Source organism: Engystomops pustulosus, chromosome 9 (assembly GCF_040894005.1).
Source record: "Engystomops pustulosus chromosome 9, aEngPut4.maternal, whole genome shotgun sequence".
In the NCBI taxonomy this organism is placed as follows: Eukaryota; Metazoa; Chordata; class Amphibia; order Anura; family Leptodactylidae; genus Engystomops; species Engystomops pustulosus.
Window position 1 is genome coordinate 111,209,752 of NC_092419.1, and position 22,632 is coordinate 111,232,383.

Genomic DNA, 22,632 nt, shown 5'->3' on the forward strand with positions numbered 1-22,632 from the left:
CCCAGCATGCCTTGTACCACCCGGAAACAGTCGCACTGCAGAGCATGCTGGTCTTTCTTTTTCTTCCGGTGACGTCAACATCCGGGATACTGTCGGATGCTGGTGAAGCGGCTGAACGTCATGTGATAGGGGCGGAGCCGGGTCCCGGAAGTGAGAGGGATGCTGATGCTGGAATAAACATGGCGCTGCGGTGCGAGGGCGGCCCAATGCTCATCCTGAGCCTCCTGCTGCTGCCCCTGTGCTGGGCGCGGGTCCATCACCTGGTCCTCAAGGTACAGGCCGAAGCCTGGGGGGCGGCGGGACAGCAGAGAGAGAGGGTGACAGGAGGAGGAGAGAGAGGGTGACAGGAGGAGGAGAGAGAGGGTGACAGGAGGAGGAGAGAGAGGGTGACAGGAGGAGAGAGAGAGAGGGTGACAGGAGGAGAGGGTGACAGGAGGAGGAGAGAGAGGGTGACAGGAGGAGAGAGAGAGGGTGACAGGAGGAGGAGAGAGAGGGTGACAGGAGGAGGAGAGAGAGGGAGGGTGACAGGAGGAGAGGGTGACAGGAGGAGGAGAGAGAGGGTGACAGGAGGAGAGAGAGAGGGTGACAGGAGGAGGAGAGAGAGGGTGACAGGAGGAGGAGAGAGAGGGTGACAGGAGGAGGAGAGAGAGGGTGACAGGAGGAGAGAGAGAGAGGGTGACAGGAGGAGAGGGTGACAGGAGGAGGAGAGAGAGGGTGACAGGAGGAGAGAGAGAGGGTGACAGGAGGAGGAGAGAGAGGGTGACAGGAGGAGGAGAGAGAGGGAGGGTGACAGGAGGAGAGGGTGACAGGAGGAGGAGAGAGAGGGTGACAGGAGGAGAGAGAGGGAGGGTGACAGGAGGAGAGGGTGACAGGAGGAGAGAGAGAGGGTGACAGGAGGAGGAGAGAGAGGGTGACAGGAGGAGAGAGAGAGGGTGACAGGAGGAGGAGAGAGAGGGTGACAGGAGGAGAGGGTGACAGGAGGAGAGGGTGACAGGAGGAGAGAGAGAGAGGGTGACAGGAGGAGAGGGTGACAGGAGGAGAGAGAGAGAGGGTGACAGGAGGAGAGGGTGACAGGAGGAGAGAGAGAGAGGGTGACAGGAGGAGAGGGTGACAGGAGGAGAGGGTGACAGGAGGAGAGAGAGAGAGGGTGACAGGAGGAGAGAGAGAGAGGGTGACAGGAGGAGAGAGAGAGGGTGACAGGAGGAGATAGAGAGAGGGTGACAGGAGGAGAGAGAGAGAGGGTGACAGGAGGAGAGAGAGAGGGTGACAGGAGGAGAGAGAGAGGGTGACAGGAGGAGAGAGAGAGGGTGACAGGAGGAGAGAGAGAGGGTGACAGGAGGAGAGAGAGAGGGTGACAGGAGGAGAGAGAGAGGGTGACAGGAGGAGAGAGAGAGGGTGACAGGAGGAGAGAGAGAGGGTGACAGGAGGAGAGAGAGAGGGTGACAGGAGGAGAGAGAGAGAGGGTGACAGGAGGAGAGAGAGAGAGGGTGACAGGAGGAGAGAGAGAGAGGGTGACAGGAGGAGAGAGAGAGAGGGTGACAGGAGGAGAGAGAGAGAGAGGGTGACAGGAGGAGAGAGAGAGAGAGGGTGACAGGAGGAGAGAGAGAGAGAGGGTGACAGGAGGAGAGAGAGAGAGAGAGAGGGTGACAGGAGGAGAGGGTGACAGGAGGAGAGGGTGACAGGAGGAGAGGGTGACAGGAGGAGAGGGTGACAGGAGGAGAGGGTGACAGGAGGAGAGGGTGACAGGAGGAGAGGGTGACAGGAGGAGAGGGTGACAGGAGGAGAGGGTGACAGGAGGAGAGGGTGACAGGAGGAGAGGGTGACAGGAGGAGAGGGTGACAGGAGGAGAGGGTGACAGGAGGAGAGGGTGACAGGAGGAGAGGGTGACAGGAGGAGAGGGTGACAGGAGGAGAGGGTGAGGGTGACAGGAGGAGAGGGAGAGGGTGACAGGAGGAGGAGAGAGAGGGTGACAGGAGGAGAGGGTGACAGGAGGAGAGGGTGACAGGAGGAGGAGAGGGTGACAGGAGGAGAGAGTGACAGGAGGAGGAGAGAGAGAGGGTGACAGGAGGAGAGGGTGACAGGAGGAGGAGAGAGAGAGGGTGACAGGAGGAGGAGAGGGTGACAGGAGGAGGAGAGAGAGAGGGTGACAGGAGGAGAGGGTGACAGGAGGAGGAGAGAGAGAGAGGGTGACAGGAGGAGGAGAGAGAGAGGGTGACAGGAGGAGAGGGTGACAGGAGGAGGAGAGAGAGAGGGTGACAGGAGGAGAGGGTGACAGGAGGAGGAGAGAGAGAGAGGGTGACAGGAGGAGAGGGTGACAGGAGGAGAGTGAGAGAGGGTGACAGGAGGAGAGAGAGAGAGGGTGACAGGAGGAGAGGGTGACAGGAGGAGGAGAGAGAGAGGGTGACAGGAGGAGAGGGTGACAGGAGGAGGAGAGAGAGAGAGGGTGACAGGAGGAGAGGGTGACAGGAGGAGGAGAGAGAGAGGGTGACAGGAGGAGAGGGTGACAGGAGGAGGAGAGAGAGAGGGTGACAGGAGGAGAGGGTGACAGGAGGAGAGGGTGACAGGAGGAGAGGGTGACAGGAGGAGAGGGTGACAGGAGGAGAGGGTGACAGGAGGAGGAGAGAGAGAGAGGGTGACAGGAGGAGGAGAGAGAGAGGGTGACAGGAGGAGAGGGTGACAGGAGGAGGAGAGAGAGAGGGTGACAGGAGGAGAGGGTGACAGGAGGAGGAGAGAGAGAGAGGGTGACAGGAGGAGAGGGTGACAGGAGGAGGAGAGAGAGAGGGTGACAGGAGGAGAGGGTGACAGGAGGAGGAGAGAGAGAGAGGGTGACAGGAGGAGAGGGTGACAGGAGGAGGAGAGAGAGAGGGTGACAGGAGGAGAGGGTGACAGGAGGAGGAGAGAGAGAGGGTGACAGGAGGAGAGGGTGACAGGAGGAGGAGAGAGAGAGGGTGACAGGAGGAGAGGGTGACAGGAGGAGGAGAGAGAGAGGGTGACAGGAGGAGAGGGTGACAGGAGGAGGAGAGAGAGAGGGTGACAGGAGGAGAGGGTGACAGGAGGAGGAGAGAGAGAGGGTGACAGGAGGAGAGGGTGACAGGAGGAGGAGAGAGAGAGGGTGACAGGAGGAGAGGGTGACAGGAGGAGGAGAGAGAGAGGGTGACAGGAGGAGAGGGTGACAGGAGGAGGAGAGAGAGAGGGTGACAGGAGGAGAGGGTGACAGGAGGAGAGGGTGACAGGAGGAGAGGGTGACAGGAGGAGGAGAGAGAGAGGGTGACAGGAGGAGAGGGTGACAGGAGGAGAGGGTGACAGGAGGAGAGGGTGACAGGAGGAGGAGAGAGAGAGGGTGACAGGAGGAGAGGGTGACAGGAGGAGGAGAGGGTGACAGGAGGAGGAGAGGGTGACAGGAGGAGGAGAGAGAGAGGGTGACAGGAGGAGGAGAGAGAGAGGGTGACAGGAGGAGAGGGTGACAGGAGGAGAGGGTGACGGGAGGAGGAGAGGGTGACGGGAGGAGGAGAGGGTGACGGGAGGAGGAGAGGGTGACGGGAGGAGGAGAGGGTGACGGGAGGAGGAGAGGGTGACGGGAGGAGGAGAGGGTGACGGGAGGAGGAGAGGGTGACGGGAGGAGGAGAGGGTGACGGGAGGAGAGAGGGAGAGGGTGACGGGAGGAGAGAGGGAGAGGGTGACGGGAGGAGAGAGGGAGAGGGTGACGGGAGGAGAGAGGGAGAGGGTGACGGGAGGAGAGAGGGGGTGAAGGGAGGAGAGAGAGAGAGAGAGGGAGGGGGTGACGGGAGGAGAGAGAGAGGGGGGATGACGGGAGGAGAGAGAGAGAGGGGGGTGACGGGAGGAGAGAGAGAGAGGGGGGTGACGGGAGGAGAGAGAGAGAGGGGGGGTGACGGGAGGAGAGAGAGAGAGGGGGGGGTGACGGGAGGAGAGAGAGAGAGGGGGGGTGACGGGAGGAGAGAGAGAGAGAGGGGGGGGTGACGGGAGGAGAGAGAGAGAGGGGGGGGTGACGGTTGGAGAGAGAGAGAGAGAGAGAGAGAGAGAGAGAGGGTGACGGGAGGAGAGAGAGAGAGAGAGAGAGAGAGGGGGTGACGGGAGGGTGATGTGCGGGAGACATGAATAAGACAGACAGGATGAGGAGAGGGAGTGGCAGGAAGATTAGAAAAGTGAAAGAACAATATGGTGACAGATTAATAGATGTGAGAGCTGGTGCACTGCGGATGACAGATGGGTGAGAGCAGGAAGGGTGACATCAGAGGAGGGTGACGTGGATTATGTTAGGGCCATGAATAATGGAAGTGCTGCACAAGAGCAGCGTTAGGGGGTTAAAACTGCTGCAGGGGTACTAGGGCGGCGGTGACTACAGAGGCAGCAGGGGGTATATGTGACGGGGTACTAGGGGCAGCCATGACTACAGGGGCAGCAGGCGGTAATAGGACGGCGGTGACTACAGGGGCAGCAGGCGGTAATAGGACGGCGGTGACTACAGGGGCAGCAGGCGGTAATAGGACGGCGGTGACTACAGGGGCAGCAGGCGGTAATACCGTAGGACGGCGGTGACTACAGGGGCAGCAGGCGGTAATAGGACGGTGGTGACTACAGGGGCAGCAGGGGGTATATGTGACGGGGTACTAGGGGAAGCCATGACTACAGGGGCAGCAGGCGGTAATAGGACGGCGGTGACTACAGGGGCAGCAGGCGGTAATAGGACGGTGGTGACTACAGGGGCAATGGGGGTAAATGTGATGGGGTAATAGGACGGCGGTGGTAATAGGACGGCGGTAACTACAGGGGCAGCAGGCGGTAATAGGGCGGCAGTGACTACAGGGGCAGCAGGCGGTAATAGGACGGCGGTGACTACAGGGGCAGCAGGCGGTAATAGGACGGCGGTGACTACAGGGGCAGCAGGCAGTAATAGGGCGGCAGTGACTACAGGGGCAGCAGGCGGTAATAGGACGGCGGTGACTACAGGGGCAGCAGGCGGTAATAGGACGGCGATGACTACAGGGGCAGCAGGCGGTAATAGGGCGGCAGTGACTACAGGGGCAGCAGGCGGTAATAGGACGGCGGTGACTACAGGGGCAGCAGGCGGTAATAGGACGGTGGTGACTACAGGGGCAGCAGGCGGTAATAGGACGGTGGTGACTACAGGGGCAGCAGGGGGTATATGTGACGGGGTACTAGGGGAAGCCATGACTACAGGGGCAGCAGGCGGTAATAGGACGGCGGTGACTACAGGGGCAGCAGGCGGTAATAGGACGGCAGTGACTACAGGGGCAGCAGGGGGTATATGTGACGGGGTACTAGGGGAAGCCATGACTACAGGGGCAGCAGGCGGTAATAGGACGGCGGTGACTACAGGGGCAGCAGGCGGTAATAGGACGGCGGTGACTACAGGGGCAGCAGGCGGTAATAGGACGGCGATGACTACAGGGGCAGCAGGCGGTAATAGGGCGGCAGTGACTACAGGGGCAGCAGGCGGTAATAGGGCGGCAGTGACTACAGGGGCAGCAGGCGGTAATAGGACGGTGGTGACTACAGGGGCAATGGGGGTAAATGTGATGGGGTAATAGGACGGCGGTGGTAATAGGACGGCGGTAACTACAGGGGCAGCAGGTGGTAATAGGACGGCGGTGACTACAGGGGCAGCAGGCGGTAATAGGACGGCGGTGACTACAGGGGCAGCAGGCAGTAATAGGGCGGCAGTGACTACAGGGGCAGCAGGCGGTAATAGGACGGCGGTGACTACAGGGGCAGCAGGCGGTAATAGGGCGGCAGTGACTACAGGGGCAGCAGGCGGTAATAGGACGGCGGTGACTACAGGGGCAGCAGGCGGTAATAGGACGGCGGTGACTACAGGGGCAGCAGGCGGTAATAGGACGGCGGTGACTACAGGGGCAGCAGGGGTAATAGGACGGCGGTGACTACAGGGGCAGCAGGCGGTAATAGGACGGTGGTGACTGCAGGGGCACTGGGGGTAAATGTGATGGGGTAATAGGACGGCGGTGACTACAGGGGCACTGGGGGTAATGTGATGGGGGTACTAGGCCTGGTAAGTAGTGACTAGTATACTGTGAGCGGAGGGTGATGCATTTGGGTGCTCAGCCTCTCCCTGTGACCTGTCTTCTGCTCTGCACAGGACGATCTGCGGCAGAAGGTCCGCCTGAATACTTTCGGTTTCTTCACCAATGGTTACATGGATGTGACGGTCTCCGGCCTCTCTATAAAGGGCTTCACTAACCTCCCAGAAGTGGGCAACTGGCTGGTAAGTGGCAGAGCCCTGAACGTGGTGCTGGTCCTTTCTGCTCTCTGCTCAGTGATCCCATTCTGGGTTCTGGGAAAGCTGGGTGATCACCCTTTGGGACCTCCTGATCTGTTTTCCAGTTCTTATTTTTGCTGATTAGTTTTTTTCTCTTTTCCTGCAGTTCGGCTTCAGCCTGGACAGAACCAAAAATGACGGCTTCTCCACATACCTGGTGAGACCCTCATCCATGATGGGTTAGAGGGGGCAGATGTGGGCCCCTAGTGCTGCTGTCTGTATAGTTCTGGTGCCGTCAGGAATCCTGGTGTGGCTCATGCTTTACACTGCGGCTCTGATCACTGGGGCTTGGATATGACATCCTGCATTATATTTAGGTTACTTTTTGCCTTTCTTCCTACAAGGATCAAGATATCCATAACTGTATCCTGAAGAACACGGGCAGCCGCCCCAAAGACGCTGCTCTGCTGCAACTCAACTTCTCTGATAAGAGGTGAACTTTGGGGGAGTTTTTCCCTCCTTGCATTTGTCTTCTACATATTCAGTTCTGTAACTTCTTCTTTCTCCACTTCCCCCATCACAGTGTTTGTCTTAGCATCGCTGATGACAACCTTCTACCCCACATCACCTTCTCAACACCCAAGGAAGACTCCAAAACCTCCGCCACTAAGAGCCCCCCAGAGAAACCAGAGGCCAAAGCTCCTGCAGCAAAGAAAGAGCGCAGAGACGCAGGTGAGCAGAGCCGGGGCCCAGCAGGGTTATACAGATGCATGCAGTGTCTGTATGGAACTGTAGTGGTGGAGAATCCCAGGAAGAAGGACTACATCTCTCATCATGCAGTGCAGCAGAAATCCTAGAAGTAGTGTATTAGTACCAATCATACAGTCATGCAAGGCTCTCTGTACACCCCCCCTCCGGCCTCGCGTTCTCTACATTGCACACTCCCGAAAGTGGCTTCAGGTGCGGATGAAGAGAAACAGGTAGGGGTGAGATTGAGGTGACTGGTGCCACTCCCGGGAGCATGCACTCACGTGATTCACTCCAGCTGTAACTGAGACGTCTCCAGACGGGATGAGATGTGACCTAGAGATGCCGAGCGCTTCACCGCTGCTAGTCTGTAGGTTAGCGAGTTAGTTTTTGAGCAATGAAGATGTTTTAACGGAGATGAACGATCTGAGCCTTGTATGATGGTGGGTTCTGTTCTGAAGAGGGTGAGGCGCTGCTTACAGGTTGAATGTTGGACCTTCTGGATCCGCTGGGCCTTGTACACTGAGCCTCATCAATGACTTCAACTTTATACTCACTGTACATATCTGTATACAGATTTGAAGGATCCGAAAGCGGACCCCAAGGCGGAGCCGAAAGCGGACCCCAAGGCGGAGCCGAAAGCGGACCCCAAGGCGGAGCCGAAAGCGGACCCCAAGGCGGAGCCGAAAGCGGACCCCAAGGCGGAGCCGAAAGCGGACCCCAAGGCGGAGCCGAAAGCGGACCCCAAGGCGGAGCCCAAACCAAAAAGTGACGCCAAAGAGCAGGAAAGAAACCCGGTAACTCGCTAGATTTACATGTACGAGTGTATGTAACTGCTACATCTTATAGTAGAACCTGGAGACCTTGTGTGGGTCCAAATTGTTAGCAACATGAGTGTCCACACTTTTACCCCTCTGGCTGGAAGGGGGTGCAGGGTGATGGGTTTCCAGGACTCATCTCCCACTCCCTTAGAGCTGAATCCATGAAGTGGATGTGAGTCCTATTACGGATGGTGGTGCTAAAACCCCTTTAAGCTACATCACTGTAGTCACGGATACCTTAAAGGAGTATACACGGCAAATTAATAACAGATAATAATCTTTCTTTATATAGTTTTTAATATAATTATGGGGGACAAATACAAATATAATATTACATTATAGAGTACAAACAGTCATATGGACCAATAGGAGGGAGGGCCCTGATCACAAGAGCTTACAGCCTATGAGGATGAGATGATGACACAAGAGCTTACAGTCTATGAGGATGAGGGGTGACACAAGAGCTTACAGTCTATGAGGATAAGAAGGTGACACGAGCTTACAGTCTATGAGGATGAGGGGTGACACAAGAGCTTACAGTCTATGAGGATGAGGAGGACACAAGAGCTTACAGTCTATGAGGATAAGAAGGTGACACAAGAGCTTACAGTCTATGAGGATGAGGGGTGACACAAGAGCTTACAGTCTATGAGGATGAGGGGTGACACAAGAGCTTACAGTCTATGAGGATGAGGAGGGGGTGACACAAGAGCTTACAGTCTATGAGGATGAGGGGGACACAAGAGCTTACAGTCTATGAGGATGAGGGGTGACACAAGAGCTTACAGTCTATGAGGATGAGGGGTGACACAAGAGCTTACAGTCTATGAGGATGAGGGGGTGACACAAGAGCTTACAGTCTATGAGGATGAGGGGTGACACAAGAGCTTACAGTCTATGAGGATGAGGGGGACACAAGAGCTTAGAGTCTATGAGGATGAGGAGGGGGTGACACAAGAGCTTACAGTCTATGGGGATGAGGAGGGGGTGACACAAGAGCTTACAGTCTATGGGGATGAGGGGGTGATACAAGAGCTTACAGTCTATGAGGGGGATGGGGTGACACAAGAGCTTACAGTCTATGAGGAGGAGGAAGGACACAAGAGCTTACAGTCTATGAGGATGAGGGGTGACACAAGAGCTTACAGTCCTATGAAGGACCGTTCTGATCATGACCATTTACCTAATTAGATGCAGCGCTGAATACTCTGCATGTTGGGGTCGGTATGAACCACTCTGTGCCAGTATCCTCTCCCCATGCACCCTCTGTCAGTTCTACCTGGCAGCCAATCACAGAGGACCTGCCCCCTCCACCCCCCTGGGTCCAGTGATGCTTGGCCTGATAACCTTATCTGTCAGTGAGGAATTGTGCTGATACGAGCCATCACCCTACAAGGGATTTCATAGGATAGAGCATCAGGATTTGATTAGTTTTGGTCCATCTCTAGCTGAGGCAGCTGTTACATTTCCATGGTAGAGCGCCATATGTAAGATTGTGGCTGCACTTGTTATTGCAGTTCCTATTACATGACCTGCAATACCGGGTGCAGCCACAACCCTGTGCCTGGCTCTGTGATATCATTGAGCTATAAAAGGAATGACCAGGTGTAGGAAACCCTACTAATGCTTATTGCCTCTGTCCCTTTGTTAGTGTTACCCCATGCTGGTGAAGAACGGAGTGGCCTCATTTCAGGTATGCAGTCCATCTGTCATGTCGTGGTTCTCTGTGCTGTGGGACTTGTGGGTTTTGATCCAATTTCCTCATTATTAGTTCTCGTTCAATGTGAGTAAGCCAGAGATGGAGGGGCAGTACAGCCTGTACTTCCACAGCTGCGGTGAGAAGGAGAACCCCTTCAGTCTGGAGGTAAGAGGCCCCCTTCACTGTTTTTTTTTTTGGGGGGGGGGGGGAGGTTCTTGAGCTCAGAACTGTGTAAGTTACTCCTGATTTATGTCTCGCTCCCTTATAGATCTACATCACAGAGAAAAATCCTGACAGCTACCTGTCTGCAGACGAGATCCCTCTGCCCAAACTCTACATCTCTATGGCCCTGTTCTTCTTCATCGCCGGCCTCGTCTGGGTTCACATCCTCCGAAAGCGCAGGTGTAGAAATGGCTACTCGTTTACTTACACAATACAGCAGATTTATTAAAGGGATTTGTACGCAAGTACACTGACCATACAGACTGCAGCCAGTGTTATGTATTGTCCCTGGAGAGATGTGTAATCAGACCTCACACTGCTGTGCTCTGTGCTCTCTGCATCCAGTGTTATGTATTGTCCAGGAGAGATGTGTAATCAGACCTCACACTGCTGTGCTCTGTGCTCTCTGCAGCCAGTGTTATGTATTGTCCCTGGAGAGATGTGTAATCAGACCTCACACTGCTGTGCTCTGTGCTCTCTGCATCCAGTGTTATGTATTGTCCAGGAGAGATGTGTAATCAGACCTCACACTGCTGTGCTCTGTGCTCTCTGCAGCCAGTGTTATGTACTGTCCCTGGAGAGATGTGTAATCAGACCTCACACTGCTGTGCTCTGTGCTCTCTGCAGCCAGTGTTATGCATTGTCCCTGGAGAGATGTGTAATCAGACCTCACACTGCTGTGCTCTGTGCTCTCTGCAGCCAGTGTTATGTATTGTCCCTGGAGAGATGTGTAATCAGACCTCACACTGCTGTGCTCTCTGCAGCCAGTGTTATATAGTGTCACTGGAGAGATGTGTAATCAGACCTCACACTGCTGTGCTCTGTGCACTCTGCAGCCAGTGTTATGTATTGTCCCTGGAGAGATGTGTAATCAGACCTCACACTGCTGTGCTCTGTGCTCTCTGCAGCCAGTGTTATGTACTGTCCCTGGAGAGATGTGTAATCAGACCTCACACTGCTGTGCTCTGTGCTCTCTGCAGCCAGTGTTATGTACTGTCCCTGGAGAGATGTGTAATCAGACCTCACACTGCTGTGTTCTGTGCTCTCTACAGCCAGTGTTATGTATTGTCCCTGGAGAGATGTGTAATCAGACCTCACACTGCTGTGCTCTGTGCTCTCTGCAGCCAGTGTTATGTATTATCCCTGGAGAGCTGTGTAATCAGACCTCACACTGCTGTGCTCTGTGCTCTCTGCAGCCAGTATTATGTACTGTCCCTGGATAGATGTGTAATCAGACCTCACACTGCTGTGCTCTGTGCTCTCTGCAGCCAGTGTTATGTACTGTCCCTGGAGAGATGTGTAATCATACCTCACACTGCTGTGCTCTCTGTAGCCAGTGTTATGTATTGTCCCTGGAGAGATGTGTAATCAGACCTCACACTGCTGTGCTCTGTGCTCTCTGCAGCCAGTGCTATGTATTGTCCCTGGAGAGATGTGTAATCAGACCTCACACTGCTGTGTTCTGTGCTCTCTGCAGCCAGTGTTATGTATTGTCCCTGGAGAGATGTGTAATCAGACCTCACACTGCTGTGCTCTGTGCTCTCTGCAGCCAGTGTTATGTATTGTCCCTGGAGAGATGTGTAATCAGACCTCACACTGCTGTGCTCTGTGCTCTCTGCAGCCAGTGCTATGTATTGTCCCTGGAGAGATGTGTAATCAAACCTCACACTGCTGTGCTCTGTGCAGCCAAGGTTATGTGTTGTCCCTAGAAAGATGTATGTCAGTAGCAGAATGACTGTGATATATGGATTTATAGTCTATGAATGTAGCTTCTCCAAGTGCACTAATGAGAAGCACAGAGCACAGCAGTGTAAGGACACAATTCCCTATACCAGTGATGGCGAACCTTTTAGCAGCCGAGTGCCCAAAAAGCAACCCAAAACCCCCCTTATTTATCGTGAGGTGCCAACCAAAAATTAAAGCGTAACTTACTGATCCCTGTTCTTCAACAACTTTCAATCATATTGGCCTCCTGAGGAAAGCAACCAGTGTCCCTCTGCACACAGAGAATCGTGGGGCCGGCAGGAGGTCCTCCCAAGATAATTCGGCCCTGTCAATTCATTTTCCCTCTTCCTACAGTCCCAAGTAGCAAAGTAAGTATGCCCACAGAAAGAGCTCGAAGTGCTGCCTCTGGCACCCGTGCCACAGGTTCGCCACCACTGCCCTATAGACTGGAAGAAGCTACAATCCCTGAATATAAATCTACATCTTGCATGAGGAGCCGTATCACATGAAGGTTAGGCAGACATGTGGAAGAGTGTAGGCCCCCGGCAATGACATGAGCAGGAGACGTGCAGCTGCGGCTTTGCCCTCAGTGACTCGGGGGTTAATTGTACTTTTCTGATAAGTTCTTATCGCATTCCTCCAGTTACACTGTGCGTCTGGTGATGTCCGGAATAAGACCTGCACTAATCCACCCCAACACCTGAGAGCACAGCTGATAACTGCATTGTGTGCTGTCCCCTGTTATAGGACGCTGCTCAGCTGGAGCCCTGGTCACCTTGAGGCTCGGTGCTATGATCAGTCTACCTGGAGGGGGCGCTGCATGGCTGCCCTACAGCAGGGCATAGACATAGTCACTGACCACCAGTGCAGTGTCCTGTGGAGTGTGCAGGAGGTGCCGGATTCTTGAGTACTGGAACCCCCTGCACTGATCAGGAAGTGGGCAACAACTTTTTCTTGGTGCACTTTGTTTATGCTTCAGAATTGTGGCGCACGTCAGTAATAAATGTGGCGCACGGTTGGAGTGAGCAGTACCGGCCCATTTTGGAGCGTGTTTTACTGTCTTGTCGGACGCAGAGCAGCCACAAAACTGGCGCAGACAGTATATAAATACATGTGCAAGCAGTTTCCATGTTCTTTCTAGACAGAAAACTGGCGCAGGTGTTGTAATAAATGCGGCCGCTGTCTCCATCTTGTTGCGGATGGCTGTCTCCATGGCGAGTGCATAGTGATGGCTGTCGGTGTAAAGAGTTAATAATCTCCAGTCTCTCTTCTAGAAGCGATGTGTTCAAGATCCATTGGCTGATGGCGGCGCTGCCCTTCACCAAGTCCCTGTCCCTGGTCTTCCACACGGTAGGTGCCTCGGCTGTGTGGCTGCCTCGGCTGTGTGGCTGCCTCGGCTGTGTGGCTGCCTCGGCTGTGTGGCTGCCTCGGCTGTGTGCGCTGCTGCTGTGAAGTCTCCTACATATCTGACATTATTTCTGTTTTTTGCAGATCGATTACCACTACATCGCAACTCAGGGTTATCCCATCGAGGGCTGGGCGGTGGTCTACTACATCACTCACCTGTAAGTGTAACCTGTGTGTAGTGCGAGACCCTGCGCACACTCACATCCATGTATTCAGTTATGGGGTTGCACTATATACATAAATGTACTGCTAGGCGTATACTGAGTAAGGTTATACTCCAGTCACATCCAGAGCTGTAGTCATCATTCTGTAGACTTTTACCGATTTGTCATATATGAATGAGTCCCGTATTGTACTGATCATTTGTTTCTTTCCAGAATAATTAGATTTTCTGTAATAAGCTAATTATCAGAAATCCTCCTCAGCAGCAGTAAAGTGGACAGAGACTAACCTCTCCCTGTCTTTGCCCTAAAGCTGAGTTAGTTATAAGCTGCTCACAGATGCCTTGTTTTTTCTCATGAAATACTGTAGCAAATAAAATGAGATTCCTATAAAATAATCCACTGAGATTAGCATAGTGTAGCATACAGGATTATATAGCGACAAAACCTGGCAGCTTCCATTACATGGAGGAACACGGAGCATGTAATTGGTAGTAGAGACCAGCAGTGACGTAAGGGATATATTTTGTGCTGTTTGTGCACAAAGTGTTAAAAGCTTCCCTGCTGTGTAGATGGTGCCCGGAAAGGATAGATTTGGGCTTCAGAGCAGTCAATAACACAGGTTGCAGTGCAGAGTGAGATGGAGATATTGATGGGAATCAGGGGAGACCCTGTACCTCACTATTCTTTGCAGGAGACTTCTTCATCCAATGAACTGCAGTCACAAGGCTCTCCTGCTAGCTACACACAGAGCAGCGTCCCATGACCCTTTGCTCCAGAGTGAGCAGCATTATCACATGATCTCCCCCTCCTTCCAGAGGGAGCAGTAGCCTCTTCAGGAGTTAATGTAGAATTAAAACGTTGTCCCAGGTCGGTATGTTACCCCCCTATCCACAGAATACGATTCAGGTAGCGTAGGACCCTGTGTATTGTTAGATCTGGAGGGTCCCGTAATATACAGATGAAATCCCACAATGCATTGCACTGCTAAGACCTTCACTAACAGAACTGGATGTGGCTGGTAAGTTGTAGCTTATTGACCATCATGTCCATGTACCCGGGGGAGGTAGTGTTAGATGGGACAGTTGCAGCATAGATGTGACTCCGGTCACTGTAGGAGCTGTTTTGGTAGTATCCTATAAGATGTAATGCTTACAGTGGGGTCATCACCTGACAGGTTGAAAGGTGCGCTGCTCTTCATTACCATCGCTCTCATCGGGACCGGCTGGGCATTCGTCAAACACATCCTATCGGATAAGGATAAGAAGATCTTCATGATTGTCATCCCGCTGCAGGTAAGGACGTTATGGCACCAGTGAGGAGAGTATGGCACAGGTTACCTGTGTGCTCCTATCATCCTCCTGCAGGTGAGGGCAGTATGGCACAGGTTACCTGTGTGCTCCTATCATCCTCCTGCAGGTGAGGACAGTATGGCACAGGTTACCTGTGTGCTCCTATCATCCTCCTGCAGGTGAGGGCAGTATGGCACAGGTTACCTGTGTGCTCCTATCATCCTCCTGCAGGTGAGGACAGTATGGCACAGGTTACCTGTGTGCTCCTATCATCCTCCTGCAGGTGAGGACAGTATGGCACAGGTTACCTGTGTGCTTCTATCATCCTCCTGCAGGTGAGGACAGTATGGCACAGGTTACCTGTGTGCTCCTATCATCCTCCTGCAGGTGAGGACAGTATGGCACAGGTTACCTGTGTGCTCCTATCATCCTCCTGCAGGTGAGGACAGTATGGCACAGGTTACCTGTGTGCTCCTATCATCCTCCTGCAGGTGAGGACAGTATGGCACAGATTACCTGTGTGCTTCTATCATCCTCCTGCAGGTGAGGGCAGTATGGCACAGGTTACCTGTGTGCTCCTATCATCCTCCTGCAGGTGAGGGCAGTATGGCACAGGTTACCTCAGTGCTCCTATCATCCTCCTGCAGGTGAGGGCAGTATGGCACAGGTTACCTGTGTGCTCCTATCATCCTCCTGCTGGTGAGGACAGTATGGCACAGGTTACCTGTGTGCTCCTATCATCCTCCTGCAGGTGAGGGCAGTATGGCACAGGTTACCTGTGTGCTCCTATCATCCTCCTGCTGGTGAGGACAGTATGGCACAGGTTACCTGTGTGCTCCTATCATCCTCCTGCAGGTGAGGGCAGTATGGCACAGGTTACCTGTGTGCTCCTATCATCCTCCTGCAGGTGAGGACAGTATGGCACAGGTTACCTGTGTGCTCCTATCATCCTCCTGCAGGTGAGGACAGTATGGCACAGGTTACCTGTGTGCTCCTATCATCCTCCTGCTGGTGAGGACAGTATGGCACAGGTTACCTGTGTGCTCCTATCATCCTCCTGCAGGTGAGGGCAGTATGGCACAGGTTACCTGTGTGCTCCTATCATCCTCCTGCAGGTGAGGACAGTATGGCACAGGTTACCTGTGTGCTCCTATCATCCTCCTGCAGGTGAGGACAGTATGGCACAGGTTACCTGTGTGCTCCTATCATCCTCCTGCAGGTGGGGACAGTATGGCACAGATTACCTGTGTGCTCCTATCATCCTCCTGCAAGTGAGGGCATTATGGCACAGGTTACCTGTGTGCTCCTATCATCCTCCTGCAGGTGAGGACAGTATGGCACAGATTACCTGTGTGCTCCTATCATCCTCCTGCAGGTGAGGGCAGTATGGCACAGGTTACCTGTGTGCTCCTATCATCCTCCTGCAGGTGAGGACAGTATGGCACAGGTTACCTGTGTGCTCCTATCATCCTCCTGCAGGTGGGGACAGTATGGCACAGATTACCTGTGTGCTCCTATCATCCTCCTGCAGGTGAGGACAGTATGGCACAGGTTACCTCAGTGCTCCTATCATCCTCCTGCAGGTGAGGGCAGTATGGCACAGGTTACCTGTGTGCTCCTATCATCCTCCTGCAGGTGAGGACAGTATGGCACAGGTTACCTGTGTGCTCCTATCATCCTCCTGCAGGTGAGGACAGTATGGCACAGATTACCTGTGTGCTCCTATCATCCTCCTGCAGGTGAGGACAGTATGGCACAGGTTACCTGTGTGCTCCTATCATCCTCCTGCAGGTGAGGACAGTATGGCACAGGTTACCTGTGTGCTCCTATCATCCTCCTGCAGGTGGGGACAGTATGGCACAGATTACCTGTGTGCTCCTATCATCCTCCTGCAGGTGAGGGCAGTATGGCACAGGTTACCTGTGTGCTCCTATCATCCTCCTGCAGGTGAGGGCAGTATGGCACAGGTTACCTGTGTGCTCCTATCATCCTCCTGCAGGTGAGGACAGTATGGCACAGGTTACCTGTGTGCTCCTATCATCCTCCTGCAGGTGGGGACAGTATGGCACAGGTTACCTGTGTGCTCCTATCATCCTCCTGCAGGTGAGGACAGTATGGCACAGGTTACCTGTGTGCTCCTATCATCCTCCTGCAGGTGGGGACAGTATGGCACAGGTTACCTGTGTGCTCCTATCATCCTCCTGCAGGTGAGGACAGTATGGCACAGGTTACATCAGTCGTGGTGTTATTTCCAGGGCCTGTGTCGGAGCAGTCGCGCTGTTATATCCGGGACCTGTGCCGGAGCAGTCGCGCTGTTATATCCGGGGCCTGTGCTGGAGCAGTCGCGGTGTTATATCCGGGGCCTGTGCTGGAGCAGTCGCGGTGTTATATCCGGGGCCTGTGCTGGAGCAGTCGCGGTGTTATATCCGGGGCCTGTGTCGGAGCAGTCGCGGTGTTATATCCAGGGCCTGTGTCGGAGCAGTCGCGCTGTTATATCCGGGACCTGTGCCGGAGCAGTCGCGCTGTTATATCCGGGGCCTGTGCTGGAGCAGTCGCGCTGTTCTATCCGGGGCCTGTGCCGGAGCAGTCGCGCTGTTCTATCCGGGGCCTGTGCCGGAGCAGTCGCGCTGTTCTATCCGGGGCCTGTGCCGGAGCAGTCGCGGTGTTATATTTGGGGCCTGTGCCGGAGCAGTCGCGGTGTTATATCCGGGGCCTGTGCCGGAGCAGTCGCGGTGTTATATCCGGGGCCTGTGCTGGAGCAGTCGCGGTGTTATATCCGGGGCCTGTGTCGGAGCAGTCGCGGTGTTATATCCGGGGCCTGTGCCGGAGCAATCGCGGTGTTATATCCGGGGCCTGTGCCGGAGCAGTCGCGGTGTTATATCCGGGGCCTGTGCCGGAGCAGTCGCGGTGTTATATCCGGGGCCTGTGCCGGAGCAGTCGCGGTGTTATATCCGGGGCCTGTGCTGGAGCAGTCGCGGTGTTATATCCGGGGCCTGTGTCGGAGCAGTCGCGGTGTTATATCCGGGACCTGTGCTGGAGCAGTCGTGGTGTTATATCCGGGGCCTGTGCCGGAGCAGTCGCGGTGTTATATCCGGGGCCTGTGCCGGAGCAGTCGCGGTGTTATATCCGGGGCCTGTGCCGGAGCAGTCGCGGTGTTATATCCAGGGCTTACATTGCACATAAGTTTTTCTTCTGAACTCTTTCTCTTCTTAGGTTCTGGCCAATGTGGCTTACATCATCATTGAGTCCACAGAGGAGGGCACCTCAGATTCCGGCCTATGGAAAGAGATCCTATTCCTTGTTGACCTCATGTGTTGTGGTGCCATCTTGTTTCCGGTTATATGGTAATCACTGCAGTCATAGAGTAACATTCCTACCCCTCGCCCCATGAGCTTCCACTCCTACCCCTCGCCACATGAGCTTCATCTCTATGGCCTATCTCTGCTCCCGGCTATCCACAGCGCTCCCATGTATGGCTGCACGTCCGGTCATGTGTATGGCTGCACGTCCGGTCATGTGTATGGCTGCACGTCCGGTCATGTGTATGGCTGCACGTCCGGTCATGTGTATGGCTGCACGTCCGGTCATGTGTATGGCTGCACGTCCGGTCATGTGTATGGCTGCACGTCCGGTCATGTGTATGGCTGCACGTCCGGTCATGTGTATGGCTGCACGTCCGGTCATGTGTATGGCTGCACGTCCGGTCATGTGTATGGCTGCACGTCCGGTCATGTGTATGGCTGCACGTCCGGTCATGTGTATGGCTGCACGTCCGGTCATGTGTATGGCTGCACGTCCGGTCATGTGTATGGCTGCACGTCCGGTCATGTGTATGGCTGCACGTCCGGTCATGTGTATGGCTGCACGTCCGGTCATGTGTATGGCTGCACGTCCGGTCATGTGTATGGCTGCACGTCCGGTCATGTGTATGGCTGCACGTCCGGTCATGTGTATGGCTGCACGTCCGGTCATGTGTATGGCTGCACGTCCGGTCATGTGTATGGCTGCACGTCCGGTCATGTGTATGGCTGCACGTCCGGTCATGTGTATGGCTGCACGTCCGGTCATGGGCATTCTGTAGCCTCAGGGCTTCTATAGAGGTTTTGGGGAGTCTATGCCTCTAGGGGCAGAGACAGGGGCTTGTAGGGTGGGGGATCTTCCTGTAAGTGTTACTTGCTGACCGTCTCCTTAGATGTTGTTATATTCTCTCTCTCCTACCAGGTCCATCCGACATCTTCAGGAAGCTTCAGCCACAGATGGGAAAGGTAATTGTCTGCTGTGACCTCTGGCTGCTCATGCCCCTGGTGGCCTCACCCTCTGACCTCCTGTAATGTTGCTGTAATGCGTTTCTCCGCCACCAGGGGGCGACCACCCCTGCTGCACATGTGCAAGTAATTGCTGATACTTTATATTAAGTAGCAGCGATTGATTGTCCGGTTCGCAACATTATCCCCTGTGATATGTGTGATTGGCCGTGGTATAAATAGAGGCGCAGGATGCCCCCCCCAGTGACCACAGGGATCGCTCCCCCCCCCCCCCCAGCTATTTTAGCTCTGCTGCCCCCTCATAGTCTTTGGTAACTCTGTAACACACCAGCCACTGACCTCTTCAGTCTTAAAAAATAAAAAAAAAAACATTAAAACTCCTTCATCTTCCAGATGAAACCTGTGCAGTATTGGGGTACAATGTGCTGGGTTTATTGTAAGGGGGGGGGGTGAATACTTTTGCTACCATAGCTGCAGTGCTCCCAGGCAGTTCAAAGGGTGTAAAACTCTGCATGGGAGCTGCGTACGCTGCACAGGAGGGTATAATCACGTGTGTGGGGGCCTGTCGCCTTGTTGGGGTTTTATGTTGGCATCTCATCCATGCAGCGTGCACACAGCAGCGTCTCACCTACAGGGAGAAGTTACCTGCTATAAACCATGACTATAACTGCTGCCTGGAAGAAGCCTGAGCACTCCTTCACCTCAAATACCACAGTGCGCCCCCAGTAGCCCCCTTCCAACCACCCGTCATGCTCCCTGGAGGGCCCCTGCCCATTGCCCTCCCAGGTGGACCCCTGCCCATTGCCCTCCCAAGTGGACCCCTGCCCATTGCCCTGCTGGTCGGGAAATATCCGTCGCTCGTTCTGGCATAACGCACTTGGTTTTATAAGTGTAGCGGGAGCAGCTGGCAGAGGAGATTGTAGCGGGTGTGAGGCGTCCCCCTAGGGTGCAGTCAGACATGTTTACTCCTTTTGTAATGATGTGTGACTGCCTTGTGGCTTCTCTAATAAAAACATGGAGGAGGGGGACCAGCGGCAGAGACATGACTGTAGAACTACAGGTCTCATCAGGCAGTATAGTAGGAGTTGTAGTTTCACTGCTGTCAGGTTTGCAGATTGTACCACCCCTTCTGTAGGAGTGATTTTTCATGTTAAAGGGTTCGTGCGTGTCACCTTTGAACCAATCCTTGACCTCTGTGATCACCGTTCATGCAGATGTGATCATTGAGGCTGGTGGTCGGCTTAATGGTGGCATCAGGACCTGAGGCCATCGCTGTTTATAGAGTATAAAACGAGCCATCTTACAGGGATGCCCCAAGATTCTGTGTAATTCTCTAAGCATAGACTGATCCCAGAGGTTGGTCGGCATGTGCTCTATGGCAGTGCTGGAGACCCCCCTTGTGATGTGTGTGATTGGTATAAATAGGGGTGCAGGATGCCCCCTCTCCCCATCACTACATATAGTCTGGTGTATGGCAGTGCTGGAGACCCCCCTGTGATATGTGTGATTGGTATAAATAGGGGTGCAGGATGCCCCCTCTCCCCATCACTACATATAGTCTGGTGTATGGCAGTGCTGGAGACCCCCCTGTGATATGTGTGATTGGTATAAATAGGGGTGCAGGATGCCCCCTCTCCCCATCACTACATATAGTCTGGTGTATGGCAGTGCTGGAGACCCCCCTGTGATATGTGTGATTGGTATAAATAGGGGTGCAGGATGCCCCCTCTCCCCATCACTACATATAGTCTGGTGTATGGCAGTGCTGGAGACCCCCCTGTGATATGTGTGATTGGTATATATAGGGGTGCAGGATGCCCCCTCTCCCCATCACTACATATAGTCTGGTGTATGGCAGTGCTGGAGACCCCCCTGTGATATGTGTGATTGGTATATATAGGGGTGCAGGATGCCCCCTCTCCCCATCACTACATATAGTCTGGTGTATGGCAGTGCTGGAGACCCCCCTGTGATGTGTGTGATTGGTATAAATAGGGGTGCAGGATGCCCCCTCTCCCCATCACTACATATAGTCTGGTGTATGGCAGTGCAGGAGACCCCCCTGTGATATGTGTGATTGGTATATATAGGGGTGCAGGATGCCCCCTCTCCCCATAACTACATATAGTCTGGTGTATGGCAGTGCTGGAGACCCCCCTGTGATATGTGTGATTGGTATATATAGGGGTGCAGGATGCCCCCTCTCCCCATCACTACATATAGTCTGGTGTATGGCAGTGCTGGAGACCCCCCTGTGATATGTGTGATTGGTATATATAGGGGTGCAGGATGCCCCCTCTCCCCATCACTACATATAGTCTGGTGTATGGCAGTGCTGGAGACCCCCCTGTGATGTGTGTGATTGGTATAAATAGGGGTGCAGGATGCCCCCTCTCCCCATCACTACATATAGTCTGGTGTATGGCAGTGCAGGAGACCCCCCTGTGATATGTGTGATTGGTATATATAGGGGTGCAGGATGCCCCCTCTCCCCATAACTACATATAGTCTGGTGTATGGCAGTGCTGGAGACCCCCCTGTGATATGTGTGATTGGTATATATAGGGGTGCAGGATGCCCCCTCTCCCCATCACTACATATAGTCTGGTGTATGGCAGTGCTGGAGACCCCCCTGTGATATGTGTGATTGGTATAAATAGGGGTGCAGGATGCCCCCTCTCCCCATCACTACATATAGTCTGGTGTATGGCAGTGCTGGAGACCCCCCTGTGATATGTGTGATTGGTATATATAGGGGTGCAGGATGCCCCCTCTCCCCATCACTACATATAGTCTGGTGTATGGCAGTGCTGGAGACCCCCCTGTGATATGTGTGATTGGTATATATAGGGGTGCAGGATGCCCCCTCTCCCCATCACTACATATAGTCTGGTGTATGGCAGTGCTGGAGACCCCCCTGTGATATGTGTGATTGGTATATATAGGGGTGCAGGATGCCCCCTCTCCCCATCACTACATATAGTCTGGTGTATGGCAGTGCTGGAGACCCCCCTGTGATATGTGTGATTGGTATAAATAGGGGTGCAGGATGCCCCCTCTCCCCATCACTACATATAGTCTGGTGTATGGCAGTGCTGGAGACCCCCCTGTGATATGTGTGATTGGTATATATAGGGGTGCAGGATGCCCCCTCTCCCCATCACTACATATAGTCTGGTGTATGGCAGTGCTGGAGACCCCCCTGTGATATGTGTGATTGGTATATATAGGGGTGCAGGATGCCCCCTCTCCCCATCACTACATATAGTCTGGTGTATGGCAGTGCTGGAGACCCCCCTGTGATGTGTGTGATTGGTATAAATAGGGGTGCAGGATGCCCCCTCTCCCCATCACTACATATAGTCTGGTGTATGGCAGTGCAGGAGACCCCCCTGTGATATGTGTGATTGGTATATATAGGGGTGCAGGATGCCCCCTCTCCCCATAACTACATATAGTCTGGTGTATGGCAGTGCTGGAGACCCCCCTGTGATATGTGTGATTGGTATATATAGGGGTGCAGGATGCCCCCTCCCCATCACTACATATAGTCTGGTGTATGGCGGTGCTGGAGACCCCCTTGTGATGTGTGTGATTGGTATATATAGGGGTGCAGGATGCCCCCTCCCCATCACTACATATAGTCTGGTGTATGGCAGTGCTGGAGACCCCCCTGTGATATGTGTGATTGGTATATATAGGGGTGCAGGATGCCCCCTCCCCATCACTACATATAGTCTGGTGTATGGCGGTGCTGGAGACCCCCTTGTGATGTGTGTGATTGGTATATATAGGGGTGCAGGATGCCCCCTCCCCATCACTACATATAGTCTGGTGTATGGCAGTGCTGGAGACCCCCCTGTGATATGTGTGATTGGTATAAATAGGGGTGCAGGATGCCCCCTCTCCCCATCACTACATATAGTCTGGTGTATGGCAGTGCTGGAGACCCCCTGTGATATGTGTGATTGGTATATATAGGGGTGCAGGATGCCCCCCTCCCCATCACTACATATAGTCTGGTGTATGGCAGTGCT

The 22,632-nt window shown here is 54.1% G+C and overlaps 1 protein-coding gene across 1 annotated transcript in view; it reads left to right on the forward strand.

Annotated features, from left to right (window-relative positions):
• Window positions 1-29: 29 nt before the first annotated feature.
• Window positions 30-22,632, forward strand: part of GPR107 (G protein-coupled receptor 107) — a 40,918-nt gene continuing 18,315 nt past the window's right edge. The window contains exons 1-14 of the mRNA XM_072125738.1: window positions 30-272; window positions 6,137-6,262; window positions 6,423-6,473; window positions 6,661-6,749; window positions 6,840-6,988; window positions 7,580-7,800; window positions 9,476-9,517; window positions 9,596-9,688; window positions 9,792-9,925; window positions 12,745-12,820; window positions 12,962-13,035; window positions 14,216-14,333; window positions 17,544-17,674; window positions 18,552-18,595. Of these exons, the coding sequence (XP_071981839.1) occupies window positions 45-272; window positions 6,137-6,262; window positions 6,423-6,473; window positions 6,661-6,749; window positions 6,840-6,988; window positions 7,580-7,800; window positions 9,476-9,517; window positions 9,596-9,688; window positions 9,792-9,925; window positions 12,745-12,820; window positions 12,962-13,035; window positions 14,216-14,333; window positions 17,544-17,674; window positions 18,552-18,595 (1,576 nt within the window). The 5' untranslated portion in view covers window positions 30-44. The remainder of the gene's footprint in view (window positions 273-6,136; window positions 6,263-6,422; window positions 6,474-6,660; window positions 6,750-6,839; window positions 6,989-7,579; window positions 7,801-9,475; window positions 9,518-9,595; window positions 9,689-9,791; window positions 9,926-12,744; window positions 12,821-12,961; window positions 13,036-14,215; window positions 14,334-17,543; window positions 17,675-18,551; window positions 18,596-22,632) is intronic.